The sequence below is a fragment of the Pseudorasbora parva genome, chromosome 2 (assembly GCF_024679245.1).
Source record: "Pseudorasbora parva isolate DD20220531a chromosome 2, ASM2467924v1, whole genome shotgun sequence".
In the NCBI taxonomy this organism is placed as follows: domain Eukaryota; kingdom Metazoa; phylum Chordata; class Actinopteri; order Cypriniformes; family Gobionidae; genus Pseudorasbora; species Pseudorasbora parva.
The window spans coordinates 17,216,816-17,237,650 of NC_090173.1; the positions used below are offsets into that span (position 1 = coordinate 17,216,816).

At 36.9% G+C, this 20,835-nt stretch overlaps 1 protein-coding gene across 1 annotated transcript; it reads right to left on the minus strand.

Annotated features, from left to right (window-relative positions):
- Window positions 1–1,086: 1,086 nt before the first annotated feature.
- On the minus strand, window positions 1,087–19,661 carry LOC137051067 (uncharacterized). The gene is made up of 5 exons (XM_067428793.1): window positions 19,426–19,661; window positions 17,781–17,890; window positions 7,678–7,776; window positions 7,261–7,431; window positions 1,087–4,016 (listed from the first exon to the last, which is right to left on the minus strand). The coding sequence occupies exons 1-5, from the start codon at window positions 19,499–19,501 to the stop codon at window positions 3,837–3,839; spliced, it is 636 nt and encodes a 211-aa protein (XP_067284894.1). The 5' UTR covers window positions 19,502–19,661; the 3' UTR covers window positions 1,087–3,836.
- Between the last annotated feature and the right edge of the window lie 1,174 nt (window positions 19,662–20,835).

Genomic DNA, 20,835 nt, shown 5'->3' on the forward strand with positions numbered 1-20,835 from the left:
CATTTGAATTTTGTTTGTGAATGCAAATGTGTGAACTCCTATGGTCTGAGTCTCAGTAACATATTTACAGTAAAGGGAGAAAAGAATAACTTGAGGGGGAAGTTTACGCCATTTTCAACTAAATATGTAAAACTTATGGGGCCCTATTTTAACGATCTGAGCGCATGGTCTGAAGCACACAGTGCAGGTGCTCTTAGGCCGTGTCCGAATCCACTTTTAGTAGTTTAACAATGGGAAAAATGGTCAGCACTCCAGACACATGGTCTAAAAGGGCTGTCCCTAGTCTCTTAATGAATCATGGCTATGTTTTGGGCATAACATGCAATAAACCAATCAGAGTCCCGTTTAAAAGCCAGTTGTGCTTGCACCATCGTTATTTACATGGCAGAATATAGACACCCTCAACCGGATGAGTCAGTTAAATACATGTGGGTATTGCCAAATTGGTCAAATCATTTGTCAATTTCATTTGTCATTACGGCAAATAAGTAATTCTGATTAGTGTTGGGTAAGTTACTCTAAAAAAGTAATTAATTACTAGTTACTAATTATATCTTCAATAGTGTGATTAGATTAGTGTACAAATTACTCTCTCCATAAAGTATTTAATTACTAATTACTTTTTAATTCTAAATCCTATATCAACCTCGAGTTAATCAATTCAAGGTTAGACATGAAACTCTCTTTTGATTCATTCAAAAACATAAAATAAAACTACATAAATTACTTTTATTAACTGACCAAAGTATTGCAAATGTGAGAAGGAAACATAAAACATGCATTTTAAGTTAGACTTTAAATGTTGATGCGAAGTCCACTATTGAATTATGCATAATTATATTTAGTATTTAGTTCAATCACATCAGGAGCAAGTAACTGTAATTAAATTACAGAAAAAATTAGAGTAATCCCTTACTTTACATGTCCATGGGAAACATGAAATCACCCAACACTGATTCTGATACATGTAAAGACTATCCATTATGACATATAATGGCATTTTTATCTTTATGTACACAATAATAATCTATAGTAATAGTAATCCTTTTAATTTTTTTATTTAAAAATGTCTGTGTGCTGCTGCGCGTCCCTGTGTGTGTTTAATAATCAGAGTGTACACCTGTTGTGCACCCGCCTATAGGCACATATTACTAACACACCCTTAATGTGACCCACTCAGCATATTAAAAAAACAGTTCGAAGTCTTGTAATACTTTTACAAACTACCTTTTCTCTATATTTGACATCTTTATTCACAGTGAAAAAAATAGACACATTCATAAACGGTAATTCAAAAAGAGAGATTCAACAAGGCATCATTTGGTTGGACAATGAATATATTTACAAAGGTAAAAATTATGGTTAAAATGGAATAACTAATTTCCATTCTCTCTGCCTAAAATAATGATAAAATCTGATCTACATAAAGAAGCTAAGAATACAACTCTCATACAAAAGCACATAATGATTACATATGACGAAACGATAATAAAAGATTTGCAAAAACAAGTCATCTTCCCTGTAATATCCAAAATATGGCTTCAATTGTCCCTTTTTAAGAATAAGCGTTCAGTACAGTGCATCAGTTGCTGCTTTGGTATGAGATGAACCGGCCACCTCTGTGAAAAATTAAACATGAAAATAGACTTTATTTGCTTTCTTAATAAATGCAACTATAGTGTTATTGGGAGCAATACATAAATGGAAGTTATTCCAAACGAAGACCTTTGTTTTCATTGTTTTTAGAATTAAATAACATTCTTCCCTTCACACACACACACACACACACACACACACACACACACACACACACACACACACACACACACACACACACACACACACACACACACACACACACACACACACACACACACACACACACACACACACACACACACACTATATTGCCAAAAGTATTGGGACACCCCTCCATAATTAAATTCAGGTGCTCCTCAATCACTTCCATGGCCACAGAATCAAGCACCTAGGCATGCAGACGCTTCTACAAACATTTGTGAAAGAATGGGTCGCTCTCAGGAGCTCAGTAAATTCAAGCGTGGTACCGTGATTGGTTGCCACCTGTGCAATAAGTCCATTCGTGAAATTTCCTCACTACTAAATATCCCACTGTCAACTGTTACTATAGAAATGTAACAGTATGTAACAGCATTTTAACAAAGTGGAAGCAAATGGGAACAACAGCAACTCAGCCACAAAGTGGTAGGCCATGTAAAATCACAGAATTCACCAACTTTCTGCAGCCATATCACCCTGTAGCCCAAGACTGGCTTCCCACTGAAGCTAAGCAGGGCTGAGCCTGGTCAGTACCTGGATGGGAGACCAAATGGAAAAACCAGGTTGCTGCTGGTAGAGGTGTTAGAGGCCAGCAGGGGGCGCTCACCCTGTGGTCTGTGTGGGTCCTAACACCCCAGTATAGTGATGGGGACACTATACTGTCAAAGAGCACCGTCTTTCGGATGAGACGTTAAACCGAGGTCCCGACTCTCTGTGGTCGTTAAAAATCCCAGGATGTCCTTCGATAAAGAGTAGGGGTGTAACCCCGGCATCCTGGCCAAATTTGCCCATTGGCCTCTGTCCATCATGGCCTCCTAATAATCCCCCTATCCTGATTGGCTTCATCACTCGGTCTCCTCTCCACCAATCAGCTGGTGTGCGGTGGGCGTTCTGGTGCAAAATGGCTGCCGTCGCATCATCCAGGTGGGTGCTGCATATTGGTGGTGGCTGAGGAGATTCCCCCATTCTATATGTAAAGCGCTTTGGGTGTCTAGAAAAGCGCTATATAAATGTAATGAATTATTATTATTATTATTCTGCAGAGTCAATAGATACAGACCTCTAAACTTTTTGTGGCCTTCAGATTAGCTCAACAACAGTGTGTAGAGAGCTTCATGGAATGGGTTTCCACAAAGTTTGGTGGAGGGTGGATTATGGTATTGGGGTGTTTTTCAGCGGTTGGGCTTGGCCCCTTAGTTCCAGTGATAGGAACTCTTAATGCTTCAGCATACCAAGACATTTTGGACAATTTCATGCCCCCAACTTTGTGGGAACAGTTTGGGGATGGTTCCAACATGACTGTGCTCCAGTACACAAAGTAAGGTCCATAAAGACATGGATGAGCGAGTTTGGTGTGGAGGAACTTGACTGGCCTGCAGAGAGTCCTGACCTCAACCTGACAGAACACCTTTGGGATGAATTAGAGCAGAGACTGAGAGCCAGGCCTTCTCGTCCAACAACAGTGCCTGACCTCACAAATGTACTTCTAGAAGAATGGTCAAACATTCCCATAAACACACTCCTAAACCTTGTGGAAAGCCTTCCCAGAAGAGTTGAAGCTGTTAGAGCAGCTAAACCCTACGGATTAAGAATGGGATGGCATTAAAGTTAATTTGCATGTAAAGGGAGGCATCCCAAAACTTTTGGCAATACAGTGTATATAGTAAGTATCAATTAGTAATATCATGAAATGTCATGCAGCTTTTAAATTTGTAGGCTTGGAGAAGTAACGGAAATGTCAGTATAATTCTATAGCAGCAGTTTGATGCTGTTTTTAACAGAATTCTTGCATATTCTTGTTCTCCTCTCCTCTTTTCCCAGTAGTGATGCATTATCTTTCTCCTCTGGTCGTGTGCTAGTGCAAGTTTTTGCATAGGTCAAGTCTTATCATATTGTGGTGTGTTCTGCCAGCACAGCGGATCCACACACACATTGTCTGCTACAGCCTGGTCCTCAGGGTGAGCGATCAGCTGTCAGGGCATCGACAGCTCAACAGCTGCTCAGGATGGACTGCATTCTTCCCTTTGCGTGAGTGTGCTTTAATTAACCGCGTCATTGGGATCTTGTGAGTCTGTGATGCGAGGTAGAGCTTCATAAGCAGGTAAATCTGTGCCAGGCTCGGGGACTGTAACCGGACACTCCTCGAGGGCCAGGATGTCAAACGGGACGTCAATGGACTGGACGGACTGACGAATGCTTTCCTCGTACGTGGGAGGCGGCTGTGGTAAAAACAGAGATAGAGCTCGACTTCAACACACAAGATAAATGACGGTGAATCACGTATTCAAAAGCGACTCTGCTTATGTCACACATTTTGTTTAGTGTTTAACCAAAAGTGTTACCAAACCAAATACGTTCAGGATTAAGAAATCACGAAATTTAAAGACCAGAAATAAAATATCATAGACTTCAGGCCTGTTGAACAATGAACACAATGAACGATAAGTTAACTAATAAAGCTTTAATAATCACTCAAATTCTGCAAGAATATATTGTACAAAAATAAATAGTTGAGCTAACCTAAAAAGAATAAGGCAACTTATTACAATCAACTTTTTAAGTTAGTTCAACTAATTTGCTTCAGTTAAAGTCAATTTCAAAAAGTTTGTTCGTGAAATGAGTAGTAGGTAATCTTTTGAACATAAAACTTCTTGTCAAGAAAACAAAAAATATTTAGTATATATATATATATATATATATATATATATATATATATATATATATACTTTTTTACCGGTATAAATTTTATCATTTTTGATTGTAATCTGCACGGTCAGGAATTTTGCTTCAGGGCCACCAAAAAAAAAAAAAAAAGTTTCCAGACTTTTCCTGACTAAAAGGCAATTTTGTTGTGTGGATTAACATGGATTAATGGAATTCATGACTTTAAAAGGCTGACGGCTTCAACAGAAGCAACTATCATCAGCTGTCAACCTCGTAGCTCACAGTAGCGCTGTCTTTAAAGGTTTATTGGAATCAATTAATAATTTCCCAATGGAGTAATTACTTATGGAACCCAACTTTTGGATAATAATTTAGATTATTATTATTATTCAACATTAGCAGGTCAGTACATTCCCAAAAGATAAAGACCTTTGCCCTATGATAATTCATAAGACAGTATTCAACATGTATTTAAACAAATTCAGCTGGCGATGTTACAGACGTTTTATCTGTCTCTCTTTCACTATCTCTTTATCATGTTTAATCTTTGAGCTTCGAGCCTTCCCTTCAGCCTCCTAAAAACAGAGCTATTATAGGACAGACAATACGGCGGCCTTTAGATGGAGAACAAGCTCACTTAGCCCAGTAATCTGGTTAATAGGTGAGAGACGCCCCCCGTGAGTGAACGATCCACCCACTGAGCGAACGAGAGGACAGACGGACAATGAGCCGTACTCTCTGCCAATGTTTACCTTTCAAGACCGCCCGCTTTTATTGTGTTTGACGTCCATTATTTCCCATTAGTGTGTGTACTCATGCATTTCCTTGCACAAAGTCAATATCAAAAGGCCTTGAAATGCTGAAAGCATGCACGCGTCATGCGCAGGTGAGGGATACTGGGCCTGTATGCGCGGCAGTGAATGGCCATTTCTCAGATACACGATCACGTTACGGAGCATAACATTAAGGGTCATTCGAATTAAAAGATCATTCACATTATAAACATAAAGCCCTATTTTAACAATCTGAGTTTTTGGTGTGAAGGTGCACTTAGGGCGTGTCCAAATCCACTTTTGCTAGTTTAAAGATGGAAAAAATGGTCCAGGCGCATGGTCCAAGAGGGTTGTACCTCTCCCTTTCCCTTTAAAAGCCAGTTGCGCTCGCACCATGGCAGATTCTATATTTACATGGAGGGATCTTAGAGCAGTAAGACTCTCCAGAGAGGAATCCTTTTATTTTTAATATTTACAGATGTTGGTGTGCCGCTGCGCGTCCCTGTGTGTGTAATAATCAGAGTGTATCAGCGTTGTGCACCCGCCTATAGGCGCATATTACTAACACACCCTTTAAATAACACTAAAATACTGCACTATTGACTTCAGGCCAGGTTTTTGTTGGTCAATGGTGCAGTCATTTTTAGTTCCTCAAAACAGCACGCCCACGGACGAACAGATGGCCGCGAGTGCATATCAAGTGTCTGTATAATGTGTTCTTTTATCAGTTTTTAGGGCTTGCTTTGTTTTTTCCATGGGTGGCTCAGCTAAACAGGCCAATAAGAGATTATTATCTACTATAATTCATACTGTCTCATTAAAACATCTACACATGATGTATAAAACAGATCAGAGATCAGGTAAAAACCATAGACAGTTGTTCAATTGTGAATCTGCTTGATTCATGGGTTCACAGAGTTCATCGCCCCCCAGAGGGGAACCATCGAAATTTCGAAACGTTTTGAAAACGTTATGACGTAACGAAGATTCGTTTACTGAAATCACGTGGCACGCTGATTCGAAACAAGAGCTTCATAAAGGTTTCAAAGCTCCATGAAGCAGTGTTTCGAAATTGTCCATCACTTATTAAACTGATATATCTTTAACAATTTTATGATTATGGGTTTGTTTCTATCTAGCCATTCATAAAAACTTTACTTTTGCTGTCATTACATTTAAATAAAAATGCTTTGCTTTTTATTTTGAGAACAGTAAAATGGCAAATTTTTCAGGGAAAGTTACTTTCAATTGTACAATATTGTTTTACTAATTAAATCATGTTGTTACTTTTCATGGAAAGTTATGCGTTACATTACTTTTGCGCTACTTTTCCTCACCTGGGCTAGGCTTGCTTATCGTTTAATAACAAAAAAAGTTCTGTTTTGGGCAAATGTAAATGCCCTTTCACAACAAAAGTAGCTGGGTTTCCGTCCAAATGTTGAAGCAAATATTTTCAAAGTTCGCAAAAACAATTAGGTGCGTTTCCATCAAGTTGTTTGGTTGATGGTAGTACTGGTAACCTAGTAACCAACAGTGAATAAAACACCATCATCGGAAACAGCCAATTAGTCACATGGGTTTAATGTTCGCTTCGTCAGAATTTATTCAGCAAATGCATTTCCATCTCCCATTATTCACTTTAGCTCTTTGATGCACAAGTCAAAAACCATAAGCGAGCATAAAAGCTTTTTTTGCCAATTAAGGGATTCCCCTCCCCCAAAAAAATGTGCCGTTTCCATCACTCGTTTCTGATACGATACTTCAAAATGCGCATAAAAACAGAGTGATGGAAACAGTGAAATGAATACGCCTCAGGCTGAAGGAAATGCACATTCATGCCTGTACAGCAGATACAATACATGGGAAAGTAAAGTAACTTGCATTACTTACTTTTAAAATAAGTAGTTTATTGTTTATTTAAAAGTAATGCACTACTTTACTAGTTACCTGAAAAAAGTCATCCAATTACTTTGCTTAGGTTACTTGTACCAACACTGAATGTGATCACTATGGCTAAAAGAGTCACCTCCGTCACAATAGGTCCGCTGAGGCCGAAGCGGTCGGCTATCATCATGTGGATCTGCCGCTGTCTGTCTTTCTTGCGCACACTCTCGTACGAGGGCAGGCGAGGAAGAGGAGGCTCCAGTGAGGACAGGTAGTAGCTGCTGGGCACACCGATGAGGAACAAAGAGCCCGACTGACAGACACAATCACAAACAAAATATAAACTGATGTTATGGGACGTATCAAGTTAATTTCTTTCACCCTAATGTTGCTCCAAACCTGTATGAATTTCTTTCTTCTGCACAAGACAATACATCGAATCAAAAGTGAGTATCTTTCCATTCAGGAAAAGTATTTTGGTGCCTTTTGTTCATACAGGTTTGTAAAGACCTGACGGTGAGTAAATGATAGATGATGCGGGATCTTTCATAGTGCTTACCTGTGCACTGATATTATCATGACCCGTGTCGTGCATTTGCTCAACATCAGATGAAGCGACTAGAGTCTGTCTGCTGTTGTAGTACTGAGGAGGAGCTTCCTGTTCAACAAGAAATCACAAGCCTCTGTTAATACACTGTAAAAAAATATAATCCTGTCAACTTTAAAAATCCTGGTCACTGTGGTTGTCCGAATAATACTGCGAAAATGCAGTAAAATTTGAACATATTTATAAACAAGAACATTCCAATTTAAATCGGAAATCCAACAATGCACACTGCTACTAAAATCTCTTTTGTACTTTTAACATATCCTGACAACCATCATAATAATGCAGGTGGTAAAAGAGGACATGAAGAAGTTCATACAGTCATTTACGCAAATAAACATTCATTAAACAACAGAAGATTTAACATTAGACCTAAATGTGCATAACTGATAACAAAAACCATTAAGAAACATAAATAAATTGAAGTGTCCCAGAGGGAATTCTAGGAATTTTACAGTTTGTACATTTAAAAGTATTTTACTGTAAATATTAAATGTAATGTCTGGTTAGATCCTTTACTGTTTTTCCACTGTAAATTATAATTCAATTAGCTTTTTTTTACTTCTGAAAATTGTGCATAAAAAAGTATTTTACTGTAAAAATTACATGAAATGTCTGGTTAGATCCTTTACCGTTTTTCCACTGTAAATTATAATTTGATTATCAATCAATCAATCAACTTTATTTATATAGCGCTTTTACAATCACGATTGTGTCAAAGCAGCTTCACAGTGTCAAACAGGATAATATTGCGACAAAATTAGATTTGGCTGTACAGTCGTACTGGAGAAAACAGTGATGTTATCAGCTTATTTTAATTTATCATATAGCATCAATGTTGGCAGATCAGTATTATAGTTTATAGAATTAAATAAGACCTAATTCATATATTTTATTTGTATAATAAGTTGAATAACTTTAATCATATTTTTAGTGTCCCCAACTGAGCAAGCCAAGCCAAAGGCGACAGTGGCAAGGAACCAAAACTCCATCAGGGCGTGATGGAGAAAAATAAACCTTGGGAGAAACCAGACTCAGTCGGGGTGCCAGTTCTCCTCTGGCCTATTAACACACCGTGTATGATTATTATTCTGGCAACCTTACAGGTCAGAAATCATATTAGATCGGATTATTCAAAATTTCAGGGTATCACGGAAGAGACAGATTTATTTAGGATGGGGCGTCAATTACACAAGAGTATGAATACATGAAAGATCGGAATTATTGCGCCGAAGACGGGTTTTGAGCATGTCGTGCCAGTGATTAGCTGTTTTTACTTCAAAATGTTTTGCATTAAACAGTATTTTACTGATTACATATGCCCGGTTGTATCCTTTATCGTTTTTTCCACTGTTAATTAAAACTTGATTTGCTATTTTTATATCTAAAAACCTTGCATTGAAAAGTATTTTACTTAAGTAAAAATTACCAAAAATGTCCGGTTAAATCCTTTACAGTTTACCTCTGTATATAATATGGGACTTAATTAATCTATTAACAGCTGTTATTGCTGTTTTACAATATTGTACAGTAAAAAAAAATTAAAAAAAATATTTACTTTTTTTACAGTGTATGACATTTCTGAAAACTAGCGTTCAAAAGTGTGAGTACGATTTTTTTTAAATGTTTTTGAAATAAGTCTCTTCTGCTCACCAAGACTGCATTTATCTGAATCAAAAATACAGTAAAAATAGTAATACTCTGAGATACCATTACAATTTAAAACTTCTTTTAACGTTTTTTACTTGAATATACTGTCAAATGTTATGTATTCCTGTAATGAAAGCTGAACATTCACCATCATTATTTCAGTCTTCAGTGTCACATGATCCTTCAGAAATCACTCTCATATAATGATTTGATGCTTATATTTATTATCAATACTGAATAATAGTTTTAGTTTCATCTTCCTTTCCGGAGCTCAACCACCAAGTCAAACTATCACCAATCTTAATTTAAAGTCTCACACCCCCGTCTTTGTCCTTCGTAATGTCTCTCCTCCTCTTCCTACTTCTGCAATGTTAAATCCAGGCCTCTGGATGGTCGTAAATTACGCCGCTAAAGAGAAGACCACCAAGCAACTTCCTCCATGGCTCCCTCCCCTCCCATCCAACGCTAGATTAGGCAGGCGGGCCCTGCGTGAGGCAGAGGAATTCCTCCAGCCCAGCCGGACACTCAGTGATTACCCCACACCTAAAAAGAGCCTTTGTGTCCCGGGACAATACAGTGTCTTACTGCGTCATCAGGGTGCTGAGTAACAATCCCCGCAGTGGCGTTTTAAAGGCCTGCCTCTGTTTTGCACCCTTGTTTCTGTGGCAGGTACTATTAAACGAGCGCACTTCGTTTTACAGGCCCATATGTCACCCGGACAAGTCAGTCATTAGTGTACTAGTTGTCCCAAATGTTCGGAGAAGGGTCCGAAATTAACCAGGGTTTGAGGTAAAATACAATGAAAAGCAACACTTTTTTTTTTTTTTTTTTACATTATTATCAGTTATTTACATAATTTAATTTCTGGGAGAATTTCACGGCAAACATTTTAAGAAAAAATAAGATATTAAATTTATGACGAAGAGAATGAAACCTTTTTAAGACCTTTTTAAACCTTTTTAACCTTTATTTAAAAACAAAACAAAAATAAAACACGTTGGGTGACAGATTTCTACCATTACTGAGTGGACAGTTTAATTTTGAGTTATTCCAGTCATTATATTATTATAATTTCATAAAATTCTGTAATCCCATTCTAAAATACATTTTTAAAGGCACTACAACAAATTCTTCCATAAATACTTTACCAATCAAATAATGTAACAATGGCAAAAATGTTTTAAAAATAGGAAATCATATGTAAAATATAATTTCTTGTAAATTTTAGTCACAAAATATAAGAATAAAATGGTGCAATAATAAATGGCAGACTGTACCATAAAGTGTATTTTCTAATACTGTCAAACTAAAAGTTTAGCTTTTAAATCACATTTGAATAATTACTTTGATGTGTTGACTAACATACTAAAGTCCTCATATTTTTAACTCAAGTATGTTATTCAATATTACATTTAAAGTTAATATATTTGTATTTCAAAGATAAAAGAAGAAATTATGAAATGACTTACAAGTCCTGCTTAAGAGGTCAAAAACACACTTAAAATTCAACTAATTGCATTTAATGTAAATGTAAACTATAATACATTTTCATTTAATTGCAATTAACATGATTTTAAGTGTCTGAAAACATTAAATTCAGTAAGTATACTTTGTGTTTATATTGTTTGTAAAAAGTTCCCTCTTAAAGGTACAAAAAAAAAGGCCTGTCAATCAAATTTCAGTAGGCAAATACCGTCCCCTAATAGAAACTGGGCCCTAATCTGAGACACTGCTGATGTCTTGGACTCCTGACAGCTCTGACATCACTCACGGTGACGTATTTTGACCTTTCCCATCACCCTTCTCATTCGGGACTCCAGGAGACACGTTTAGTAAATGTGAGGTCAGAGGTCACCTTCCCTCGCTGGTTTTTTCGAGTCCCCCCCCCCAATAAGAGAGACGTTCTTTTGTTTGCTCCTCTGATTCAGGCAGTGTGAAAAAGCAAAAGCGTGTAAAATCAGTCCTGAAGTCGGGGGAGGACCTCTTCAGCGGTGTGCCTTTTTCAGTGCCTGACCTAAAGTAAAAACCTTTGTCTGCTGTGATCCTCCCACCAAAACACTGAACCTAACGATCAAACGCCTCAATAAGAGGACATATATGTCTCAAAATGAGTCAAGTTTCTATTAGAGAGATGATGATAGAGTTTCACTTGCATTGGGCTGTTTTGCAGTAGTTAGTAGTAGTAGTTTAGTACCTTCCTGTTAACAACTTCAGCATGAATGAATGTTGGTCCAGGATATTTTATGCTGATCTACCAGCATATTCATAGCTGGTCCACCGTATGCAAACATACAGTACCTTATGCTGGATTTTTCAGCAGGCTTTGTCCCATGCAAGTCACACATTTTAAGAAAAGACACGCAACGTTAGAGATTTACCATGTTAAAGACAGATTTCTTCTTCATTGATGTAAGTTTGGGATTGTTTCATCCACAATAGTGGATAATTATCCCCAAGGAAAACATTATAATTGACTTATATAATAATAACATAATAATTTTGTCCATGTAAACTCCACCCCTTTCTTTCAATCCAGTGGATTGATTCAAGTCCCGCCCCTTTTTCCTTTTTCAGTGATACATTTCACTCTGATGTACTTCACAATATTAGAAAAAAAAAGGAAAAAAAGAGCTGACTTCTGTTTCCTTGCGACTTTAAAGCGCATTAACAAATCTATAGACAGCAATTTACTAAAAACTGACAAGTCACAGTATGCCACTAGTTGTTAAAATGTATTTAAATAAAAATGGCATATTATACATATTTTCAAAGTTTTGATATTGTTTTCAGGCTATAATAAGTTTTCATGCTTAAATGTAAAAAAAAACAACGCATTATATTTCCCATATTCTCCATGGTTGCATTATTTTGCTAAAAGGTGCAGTAAGCGATTTCTGAGAAACAATGTTGACTGAGCACCAAAACACACTTTTAGCCAATCAGCAGTAAGAGGTGTGTCCACTCATGATGGGGAGGAGAGAGAGTGAGCCAATCAGCAGTAAGAGGTGTGTCCACTCATAATGGGGAGGAGAGAGAGTGAGCCAAAGAGCAGTAAGAGGCGTGTCCACTCAAAGTGGGGAGGAGAGAGAGTGAGCCAATCAGCAGTAAGAGGCGTGTCCAGTCAAAGTGGGGAGGAGAGAGAGTGAGCCAATCAGCAGTAAGAGGCGTGTCCACTCATGATGGGGAGGAGAGAGAGTGAGTCAATAAGCAGTAAGAGGCGTGTCCACTCATGATGGGGAGGAGAGAGAGTGAGTCAATAAGCAGTAAGAGGCGTGTCCACTCATGATGGGGAGGAGAGAGAGTGAGTCAATCAGCAGTAAGAGGCGTGTCCACTCATGATGGGGTGGAGAGAGTGAGCCAATCAGCAGTAAGAGGCGTGTCCACTCATGATAGGCAGGAGCGAGTGAGCCAATCAGCAGTAAGGGAGAAGTCTACTCATGTTGGGGAGGAGAGAGAGTGAGCCAATCAGCAGTAAGAGGCGTGTCCACTCATGATGGGGAGGAGAGAGAGTGAGTCAATAAGCAGTAAGAGGCGTGTCCACTCATGATGGGGAGGAGAGAGAGTGAGTCAATAAGCAGTAAGAGGCGTGTCCACTCAAAATGGAGAGGAGAGAGAGTGAGTCAATCAGCAGTAAGAGGCGTGTCCACTCATGATGGGGAGGAGAGAGAGTGAGTCAATAAGCAGTAAGAGGCGTGTCCACTCATAATGGGAAGGAGAGAGAGTGAGCCAATCAGCAGTAAGAAGCGTGTCCGCTCATAATAGGGAGGAGTGAGCCAATCAGCAGTAAGAGGCGTGTCCACTCATAATGGGAGGGAGAGAGAGTGAGCCAATCAGCAGTAAGAGGCGTGTCCACTCATAATAGGGAGGAGAGAGTGAGCCAATCAGCAGTAAGGGACAAGTTTATTCATGTTGGGGAGGAGAGCGAGTGAGCCAATCAGCAGTAAGGGACAAGTTTACTCATGTTGGGGAGGAGAGCGAGTGAGCCAATCAGCAGTAAGGGACAAGTCTACTTATGATGGATCTTATTGGTTTATTTAAAGGAATTAAATTATTAAAGGATTAAACGGGATTTAAGGAAATAAAGAAATAAGACCTGTAAAAGTTTCAGTTCTATTGTAGTTATGAATAATATTTTAAATGAGCTTTCCTGTAGCTCAACCAGTAGAGCGTGGCTTTAGCAACGCCAATGTCATGGGTCCGATTCCCAGGGAAAGCAAGAACTGACAAAAAATGTGTACCTTAAAAATGCTATGTAAGTCGCTTTGGATAAAATCGTCTGCCAAATGCAGAAATGTAAATAATTTTTATTTTTAATATGCACACATTTACTCTTTTCTTCTGCCTAACATGTAAAAATGCAAAACGTTTCTTGTCACGTCAAATTCAGTAATGATTTACATAAATAATGTTTGTTTGTTTTTTATTCAAAATGGTGAAATTTCATAAATGTCAAGTAATTTCCATCACTTGATTTAACTGTTGGTCGCTGAACATTTTTTATCATAAAACAGTTGTCAAATATTACATTTTTATCTACTTACATCTTACGACGCACTTTTTCACAGCTATAACTAAAATGAGTGTTGGAATTTGCGCTAACAATAAGCCCCGCCTGCTTTGATTTGATTGGCCATCTCACTCATTCTGACAGTGACGAGTGCTGTTAGATCGCTGAGGCAAACCAACATAAAAATGTAACATCTGACTTATGCGGTGTGTAATGGAGTAAAGCAGAGCAGTGTCAACAATATCAAATATTGGGGGGATAATCTGGCCATTTCTAAATATTCGAGGGGACTTGTCAATGACTCAATGGTGGTTATGGTCTTGCTTCTGACAATTATGTTCATTTGTGAAAATTACCATGATGGACAAAATGTGCAAGTATCATAAACCCATGATGGTTACAAATTACAATCCAAAAGCCAATGGAAAAATCAGGATGATGCTTAACTTACGAGTTAAAAAAACATCCTCACTGCAGTGCACTAAACATGACAACTGACAAAAGACCTTAAAATCTTGTAAACATGCACTTTAAAAAAAACCTAAAAAAGGTTGCTGCCATAAAGGGATAGTTCACCCAAAAATGAAAATGATCACATGAGTTAATCGCCCTCAAGCCATCCTGGCTCATTTAAGGTTTATAATGGAAGAGAATGGCAGCCCAAAAAAGTGTAACTGGTGCATTGATGACTTTGGAAGCTAGACGTTTAACTTTATAAAGTGTTAAATATGGTTATGTTTCTTACACAAACCCATCGATTCACTTCATAAGGTCTTTATTAACCCCCAGAGTCGTGTGGAGCACTTTTATAATGGATGGATTCACTTTTTGGGCTTCAGCTTTTGGACTGCCATTGACTCCCATTATAAAGCTTGGAAGAGCCAGGATATTTTTTAATGTAACTCTGAATGTGTTCGTCTGAAAGAACCATGTCATATACACCTAGAATGACTTGAGGGTGAGTCAATCATGGGGTCATTTTCATTTTTGGGAGAACTGTCCCTTTAAAAAATTTTTTTACAATCAACTTGGTATTTAAGTAATTTCAAATTAAATTACATTGAACTGACTTTTAAAAAAATGAGTTCAATCTTGTATAATATAAAAAAGTAAAAAAAAAAAAAATTAAAAAAAAGGAAGCTATGTAAAAAATGTTGCCATACCTAATTGATCATGGTTTTTTTTTTTTACAGTGTGGTCTTCTTGCTTTGCCAGGTTATTGGTTTGTAAGAAAGTAGGTCATTTCAGTGAACTGATTTTAAATACAGGAATAAACATTGGGTTTAAATATGGTGGTCACTACTATGAGTGAACACGGTGTGCCTTTTACTAATTAAACCTGTGCCTCATGTCTGTCTTTATCACTGTTTTACTCAACAGACATGTTTTGCATTTCCTCTTTTTTTTGGGGGGGGGGGGGGGGGGATGCGGAGGCAGTTTCCATGTGTTAGTAAGATAAGGTTAAAGTTCTCTCCGGGGGGGCGATTAGGGCAGAAAGTGGACAGGAAAAGGAAAAGCTGAGGATGAGGTATGACTTCAGGCAAAGTCACAAAGTGTGAGCAGAGCAGATAAACGGTGCACTCTCTCTGTCTAATCTAACATCTGCTCTCACGACCCACGTCCTGAGGACGTTACAGGAGAGCAGCTCTGACTTGAGCTGAGCTTCCACAGCCCACATGGAAGGTCACTACACCTTTTTTTTCTTTTTTTGCCTAATTCAATAATATTTTCAGCTACTTCAATTTTGAACTTTCAAAACCTGTTGAACACACTTTAAGATGTTTTATTCTGTTCAGACCATAGTAATCTCTCCGCTAGAAAAATATCTCACACTGTAAAAAAATGAATAAATGTTTTTCTTTTTTAATATTTTGTCAAATCAACTTAGACAATTAAAGGGATAGTTCACATCGAAATCAAAATTACTTCATGATTTACTCACCCTCCTCGAGTCATCCTAGGTGTATATGACTGTGAATATATATATATATATATATATATATATATATATATATATATATATATATATATATATATATATATATATATATATATATATATATATATATATATATATATATATATATATATATATATATAGGATGGCAAAACATTTTAAAAGTTAAATGTTTAGGCTGATTTTTTTTTTTGCTGCTCTACCTTAGTGGTCCCGTCAATGTCAAAATGATCGAGATGGCCAATCAAATCAAAGAAGGCGGGGCATACTGCCACAACACAACAAGAGTTTGTGGAAAGATGGAAGTAGATGCAAGTCTTATACAACTGTTTTATGATAGAAATGTTCAGCTACTTACAAAAATAGACTATCTAGTGATGCAAACTACTCGTTTGTAATTGAATGAAATTTTAATGTGAATCACAATTCCCTTAAATCACTTTTAATTCTTTAATTATTCAATTCCTTAAAAGGTTAGTTCAACCCTTAAATGAAATTGATGTCATTAATGACTCCCCCTAATGTCGTTCCACACCCGTAAGACCTCCGTTCATCTTCAGACACAGTTTAAGATATTTTAGATTTAGTCAGAGAGCGTAGGCAAGTGTATACACACTATACTGTCCATGTCCAGAAAGGGAATAAAAACATCATTAAAGTAGTCCATATGTGACAGAAAGTAGTCCTTTCTGGACATGGACAGTATAGTGTGCATACACTTAGATACGCTCTCAGACTAAATCTAAAATATCTTAAACTGTGTTCTGAAGATGAACGGAGGTCTTACGGGTGTGGAACGACATTAGGGTGAGTCATTAATGACATCAATTTCATGTTTGGGTGAACTAACCCTTTAATTATTATTATTATTTATAATTTTATAAATTATACCGCAATGTGCCCCCAAAGCACAAAAGTGAAACTCTGTCCTGAATTACAGTAGAGTACTCAGTAATGAGTTACCCCCAATATTGAAAGTTAATATATTTGAAATGTACTAAACTGCAACTTCGTCATTAGAAATATGTAATAAATATTTAAATACATGACTTGCATACATATTTTTCAGTTTGCCATATATGCTTGCGATTCAGCAGTAATTGTAACCATATTTCAAAGACAATATGCCTATCATTATAAAATGACATAAAGATGTACTTAAGTGGGTCAGAAACACTCTAAAGTTCAACTATTGCAATTAACATTATACATAAGTGTATTATTTCTTCCACTCAGTTTAAGATCTGATTACAGTGTAACTTTTCTAGGGCACATGTAACCGTGATAGTCAAGGGAACGGTCACGCTTTCTTGTGCTCCTCACTAACAGAACGGCTTGTTTACACGCTGACTCACATGAACCCGGACAGATTGTGCTCTTCACTCTCAAATCTTTGAGTTTTTGAAGCTTTCTTGCTTACGTTGCTTAAGCTTGTTTTGGTTAACGTCGCAGCTGACGCTAACAATGTGTCACAGTGTTTGCCAAAGCACATGGTGAAGCTCTTGAAAGTTTAGAGATAATATGTAATCTCTGATTGTGTGTCGGTGTACTGAACAGTGAGAGACATTCTTCATTAGCACAAAAATAAAATACAAAAACATCAAACTGGGTCAGCTGTAACTCTTTAACTACATTTGGTAGTTTCGTTTGCCTAAACTCCTGCATTAAACAGCTGGTTTCATGTCCTGATGGAAAGGAAAATCACAAATGAAATCTCATTTATATCTCTAATCTCCTCTAAAGTTTCAGGAGAAATCTCAGCAATGTCTCAAACTGTGCTCAGAGAAAGCCAGAGGTGTCAATATGGACATTTCCCGTTGAACTGTCCCAGGACCAAACTATGGGCTGCATTCATTTCCAGGCCTTAAACAACACCTGAGGCACGTATAAAAACCGAAAATGAGAAGGTATGAAAACTTTGATAAATGAGATTCTACTCACCATGTCAGCTCGAGATTCATGATAAACCCTCATTTTGCAGCAGAGGGGAACCTTCCGGTACAGGATCAACAGCAGCACCACGATCATAAAGAAAAACACCAGACAACAGACTGAAAAAAGACAACATGCCGCAAACATTAGTCAGTGTCATCTCATCTATTAAAATGTACAGTTCGGTTAATTGGTTAAAGACGGGCACAGTTTATGCAATTTAAAACATTTAAGCATGAAGCACGAGTCTTTACAATATTGGCAAGTATAAATTCTGCATAATTAAGTGTGTAAAGAACTTGTGATATATCCACACACACACACACACACACACACACACACACACAGGAAACATTCTGCAATTTTACATTCTTAATAAAACATAGTTTGGTATGTTTTTAAAGCTATTTTATATATGAGGACATATTAAATATTTAATGTGTACGTCGTAATATCAGTGTAGGCCTAATACCCGTGTCATTATATACTTAATAAAAAAATATATAATTGTGTGTGTGTGTGTGTGTGTGTCTCAGTGTTGGGTGTAATTAATTACTAAGTAATCTATATATATATATATATATATATACACACTAAAAAACGTTGGGTTATTTTTTTAACCCAACCGTTGGGTTACACATATTGGGTCAATATGTTGGGTTATTTTGCAAAACGTTGGGTTATTTTAACATCGTTGGGTTATTTTTAGTAATAACCCGGCCGTTGGGTTAAATACGGTTTCCCCAGTGACGGTTCAAATTTTAACGGCAAACTGTCCAGCTACTGCCAACAGAAGACGCTGCTGCAGCCTGATTATGAAATGAAAGGTAAGACATGTCATTTTTTTATGAATACAACTCTTATAACATTATGTATTGTGTACTGAAACGTTGAATATAGTCGAAAACTGAATTTTATTTTAAAAAATCCCGTTAATGCTCTCTGGAAAAATGAGATAGATTGGAAATAAACCATAGCTATCCCAGTTAGCTCGCTAGCAGTAATAAAGTAAAAACATTATTCTAGTGTACCTATTTAGAAACTTAACGGCGATAAAGAAAGTAAGTAACTTATGCCTTTGAAATAACCCAACGTTGGGAAGGTGCTATACCAACCCACAGTTGGGTTACGTGTTGGGTTATTTTTAACCCAACATTTTTAAGTGAGTATATATATATATATATATATATATATATATATATATATATATATATATATATATATATATATATATATGTGTGTGTGTGTGTGTGTGTGTGTGTGTTTAAATGTAACCTTCTCTCTTTAAATACTTTGGCCAGTTCAAGAATAATATGCAATAATATGAATATTATTTATTTACAAATAATTAAAAGCGAATTTTTATGTCTATGCTTGTTTTGTTCAAATGGTCGAGGTTTATGTGGGATTTACAAAGTGATTAATAAGTAATGCAATACTTTTAGAGAGAGTAATTAGTACAGTAATCTTATTACACTACTGAAGATTACATTCTTAGTTTATTTTTTACAGTAATACAGAAAGCCTACAGTAGAACAACCTTTAAAATAGATATTACAACTTTTAAACAAATAATAATAGCCCAATTAAGACATGTAAATTTGGAAAATACAATATTTATATGGATATAACATCTGATGATATTTTGACTCACATGCACCCACGACGATTGTCCGCTGTTCCGCCGAGAGGCTCAAGGAGGGGACCGTTGGGGACGCAGTGCTGGACATCTCTGAATACTACTCTCCTAAAAAGCGACCCAAACTGTCTCATAGTAAGTCACCAGAAGAGTCCTCTTTCTTTCTCCCCAGCTTCATCTCAGAGAAGTTCAGTTGAGTGAACTGAGCGTCAGTCACGACTCACATCCTAGTCCTCACGAAGCGACGGATACATTGTTGCCATCAGTGAATGGACAGGGTCATACTATGGTGAAGGCTTGGCTCATGAATACCAACAACGGTCGTGACTGGACGCTGATCGACGCTGATAGGGAAGTTGCTAAGCAACGGTTGCAAGGACTAATTAATATTCATGAGCTGAGCCTTCACCATAGTAGGATTTGTTCATTTCGGTGTGAGGAGCGTTTGAAATAGACACAAATAAAGCTGTGAATTTGTTTATGTATTATCATATAACTACATAAATAAAAGTTATCTTTAAAAAATGTATAATTAATTCTATGCCATACTCAATCTCACCGTTTCGCTCAAATCGCTCAAGCCGAAACATTCCTCGAACGTTTACTGGTTGTCTTGGAGATAAGCAGGACTTTGTGCTTATACAGAGCGCCACCTAACGTTAGCATAAATTTAATGTAATTTTATTGAACACCAAGAACAAAACAGTACGAAAAAATACATCCTCAAAGGCATTGATGAATAGAAATAACCAAGTATTAAACAAGGCTCGTATTAGTTAAATATAGACTACAGACAACAATAAAAGGAAATTACGTACATTTGAAGATAAGAAAGTCATGTTTCTGCATGTTTTTAGAGCTAGCAGTATTTAGCCTATATTTTTTCATACAAATGCTTTTATTATTTCTTAAGAAACCACTATTTAATATAACTACATGTTGATTGATGCTTAAATATTTGATTAGGCCTAATAGGATGACAGAAGTTGAAGAATTTGTGCATTAAATGTTTATTTTAAAAAAAAAACTATATTTTAAATCATTTTCATAAACAATCGTCATGAATTTGTGAATCGTACACTTAATTAGGATATATTATTTTCACAGCCAACATGGCATCTCTCTGAATATTGATTCAGATCAGTCTGATTCAGTTTATCAGAATCGTTTGGTTAAAGGGATAGTTCATCCAAAAATGAAAATTAGCCCATGATTAAGGCTATTCACCCTCAAGTCATCCTAGATGTATATGACTTTCTTCTTTCAGACAAACACAATCGGAGTTATATGCACACGCAAAAAAATATCCTGGATCTTCAATGCTTTATAATGGCAGTGAATTGTTGGGTCATTTGGGTCAAGAACATAAATATGCATCTATCCCTCACATGCTCCACACGGCTCCATGGATAAAGAACTGAAGCA

What these genes read in the sequence shown, in the direction of transcription:
- LOC137051067 (XM_067428793.1), bottom strand. Translation starts at nt 19,501, where the DNA reads ATGTCCAGCACTGCGTCCCCAACGGTCCCCTCCTTGAGCCTCTCGGCG. An exon ending in GACAATCGTCGTGGGTGCAT is followed by an intron (nt 17,891 to 19,425) that starts GTGAGTCAAAAT and finishes GTCTTTTTTCAG; the next exon opens with TCTGTTGTCTGGTGTTTTTC. An exon ending in GCGGACCTATTGTGACGGAG is followed by an intron (nt 4,017 to 7,260) that starts GTGACTCTTTTA and finishes TTTTTACCACAG; the next exon opens with CCGCCTCCCACGTACGAGGA.